This window comes from Chinchilla lanigera, unplaced genomic scaffold (genome assembly GCF_000276665.1).
Source record: "Chinchilla lanigera isolate Chin_1 unplaced genomic scaffold, ChiLan1.0 scaffold00202, whole genome shotgun sequence".
Classification (NCBI taxonomy): domain Eukaryota; kingdom Metazoa; phylum Chordata; class Mammalia; order Rodentia; family Chinchillidae; genus Chinchilla; species Chinchilla lanigera.
The window spans coordinates 477,392-480,069 of record NW_004955603.1 but is presented as its reverse complement, the minus strand read 5'-3'; the positions used below and the strand labels follow the sequence as shown (position 1 = coordinate 480,069).

At 38.7% G+C, this 2,678-nt stretch overlaps 1 protein-coding gene across 1 annotated transcript; it reads right to left on the bottom strand.

Annotated features, from left to right (window-relative positions):
• Nucleotides 1-982: 982 nt before the first annotated feature.
• Nucleotides 983-1,909, bottom strand: LOC102010114 (vomeronasal type-1 receptor 4-like). The gene has a single exon (XM_005414845.1). It carries the CDS (start codon nucleotides 1,907-1,909, stop codon nucleotides 983-985), a length of 927 nt encoding a protein of 308 aa, XP_005414902.1.
• Between the last annotated feature and the right edge of the window lie 769 nt (nucleotides 1,910-2,678).

The following is a 2,678-nucleotide window of genomic DNA, read 5'->3' as shown; positions in this document are numbered from 1 at the left end:
GATCTTGTGAGCATAAAAGGCCCCCTTAATATTTAGACTCAGAAATGGACCTGAGTGTTTAGGTGCTGTGTGAAGGTCAAAGACCAGGAAAGAGGTTCAGGGGAAGGGAAGTTACAGGAGACTGGATCACCCAGAACAGTAAAGAAAAGCAGACGAGTAAAAAAATGATATCAAAACATTCTCACAGAGGCTGGGGATTTAGCTCAGTGGCAAAAAGTGCCTGCCTGGCAAGCGCAAGGTCATGAGTTCGGTTCCCGGTACCGGAGGAAAAAAAAAAAAAAAAAAAAAATCTCACAATAATTTATTTTTAACTATGCTTCAAATCTCCCTCCTCCCAAAACATAAAAGATCCCTAAGAACAAAACAACAAAATAACCTGTGCTTAATTGTAACCCACATTTTTGTTTCCTTTCACATTTGTTATTTTATTTTATGTTACCCTTTTAATAAATTTAATCCTAAAGTCTTACAAAGATGTGAGAAAATCTGATGAATACCATGGCTCAACCACCAAGATTTAAACAAGTCACTGCTTTTGATGCATAGGATTTCTGATCAAACCCCACCATCATCCAGACCTGGATGAATAAACAAGCCTCTAGTAAATTGCCAATAAACTATTAAATTATAAAAGATGACATATTTTTCAATAAACAAAGAACATTGTTGCTTTAGCCCAGGAAAATATTTCTCAACAAAGAAAAATAATTTCAATAAAATATTGCAATTAGAAGATACCCATCAATACATACTGTGATACTTATCTACAGTCATTACATAACATTTCAATATTAATTGGTTTTAGTATTTGTTTGTCATTGTTGCTCACTAGCCATTTATTTTTATCACCACTCCCTCAGAATGCAATATTTGCCTAATCATATTTACGATGCTCTCAGGGAGTGAATTTTAAAACAATGGAAATTTCCCAAAACTATTCAAAATACATGTTCCTCTCGACATTAAGGAGGTTACATGCTCCTCATGACATGACAGGTTTTGTTTTCCTTGTACAGTCAAGAGAGAGACAGGATACGCTTGGGTAATGATTCATGAGCAGAAAAGGGCTGACAGTTGGGTAACCCCCGGTGACTACAGAAGCAACATTCACGAGGAACCTGTTGGGATTGTTATACAAAGTGAAAAACGCTTGGAAAATGGAGGAGAGGGTATAAAAATAGATGAAGGTGCTGACGAGGAGAATGATGGTTTTAGTGGCCTGAGTTTCAGGGGAGACTCTACTGGGCATGTTGGTCTTATGAATATGCCACATTCTCAGCTTGTGTCTGTGCAGGATGGAAACTGAGGAGCTGCTGGTCCAGAGCATGAGCCCCACACACAAAGCATCAGGCAATGACAGCAGTGCTGCATGCAGGACCTTCCAAGAGTGTTGGTAAACACGAGAACAGTATCCAAACTCTTTTCTGTAGGTGATGTTTTTATGGCGCCATCTGTCAGTAATATACTGAAGAATAATTGTGTTTAACAGCATGTGGAGGATCCAACACAGGATACTGAAGATGCTTATGTACTTGTTGGCTGTTAACTTAAACTCTGTCCACCTGGAGCTCCTAGGGCTGATCGTGATCACCTGGAAGACACTCAAGAGGCAGGTGCTGCCAATGGACACACCTCTGCCTACTCTGTGGAAATAGAAAACAAGTTTGCATCCGAGGTCGTTGAGGAAATCTTTCAAACCAAATGCTGCCATTGTGTCAGGAACTCCTCTAAACAGAATGACCAAGGAGTTGGCTACAAACAGGTGCTTCAGAATCAGATCTGTGGATCTTAATTGGCACTGAGTGAAATGAAGGCAGGTATAGTGGCAAAGAAGAGAGAAATTCCCCAGTGTTCCAATGAGAGTCTGCGAGAAGTAGACCACTGCCATTGCCAAATCCATGGAAGCCATTGAGCCAGGCCCAGTGTGTGATCTCTGTCTTCACAGCAGAGTTCCCTGCACTGAAATGTGCAGAATGGCCTGCATTTACTGATATGAACAAGAACCAATTCTCTACCTGTTACTGTATCCTTACAGATATTTATATGAAGGTTTTATTCATATAGGAAGTCTCAGCAGTAATGCTACGAACTGTAAGTGAGTGAATAGTATAAAAACCCATGTTAAGGGATCCCTGGCCTGTTCTTTGTTCTTCACATTCTAAGACACAGGCACTATGATTATTTTCATTGTGAAGATGAACATATTTTCTAAAGATGACAGTTGTAGGATTTGCCTACTTCCTATGCTACTTAGGTACATATTGGGACTTGAAGCTGGAAGGGGTGGTAAATTATATTTAATTTAACTTCAGTGATGGTCCTAGAGCATTAGACACTTCTTGTTTGAATAATCTGGATGTATTTCATTTAAATTTTTATATGTTGTGGTTTTGTGTATAGGTGGAATTTTATTTTATAAACTTTTTGCAAAATTTTCCAACTGTACCATTGTTTATTGTATAAATCAATATCAGTTCGGAGAAGTTTAGTGTTCTCCACAAAATGTGAGGGCACAGCTTGTAACTCCATGCTATATATCCCCACAAGTCACATTACTCTTCTTAGGGTGACAACAGAAAGCCCCATTTGGTCTTAAATTAGAGGTGAATGTTTATTTACCATTATTTAATCATTTTATGCTCTCTCCTACACCATGTGCCCTTAAATAAAAACACACT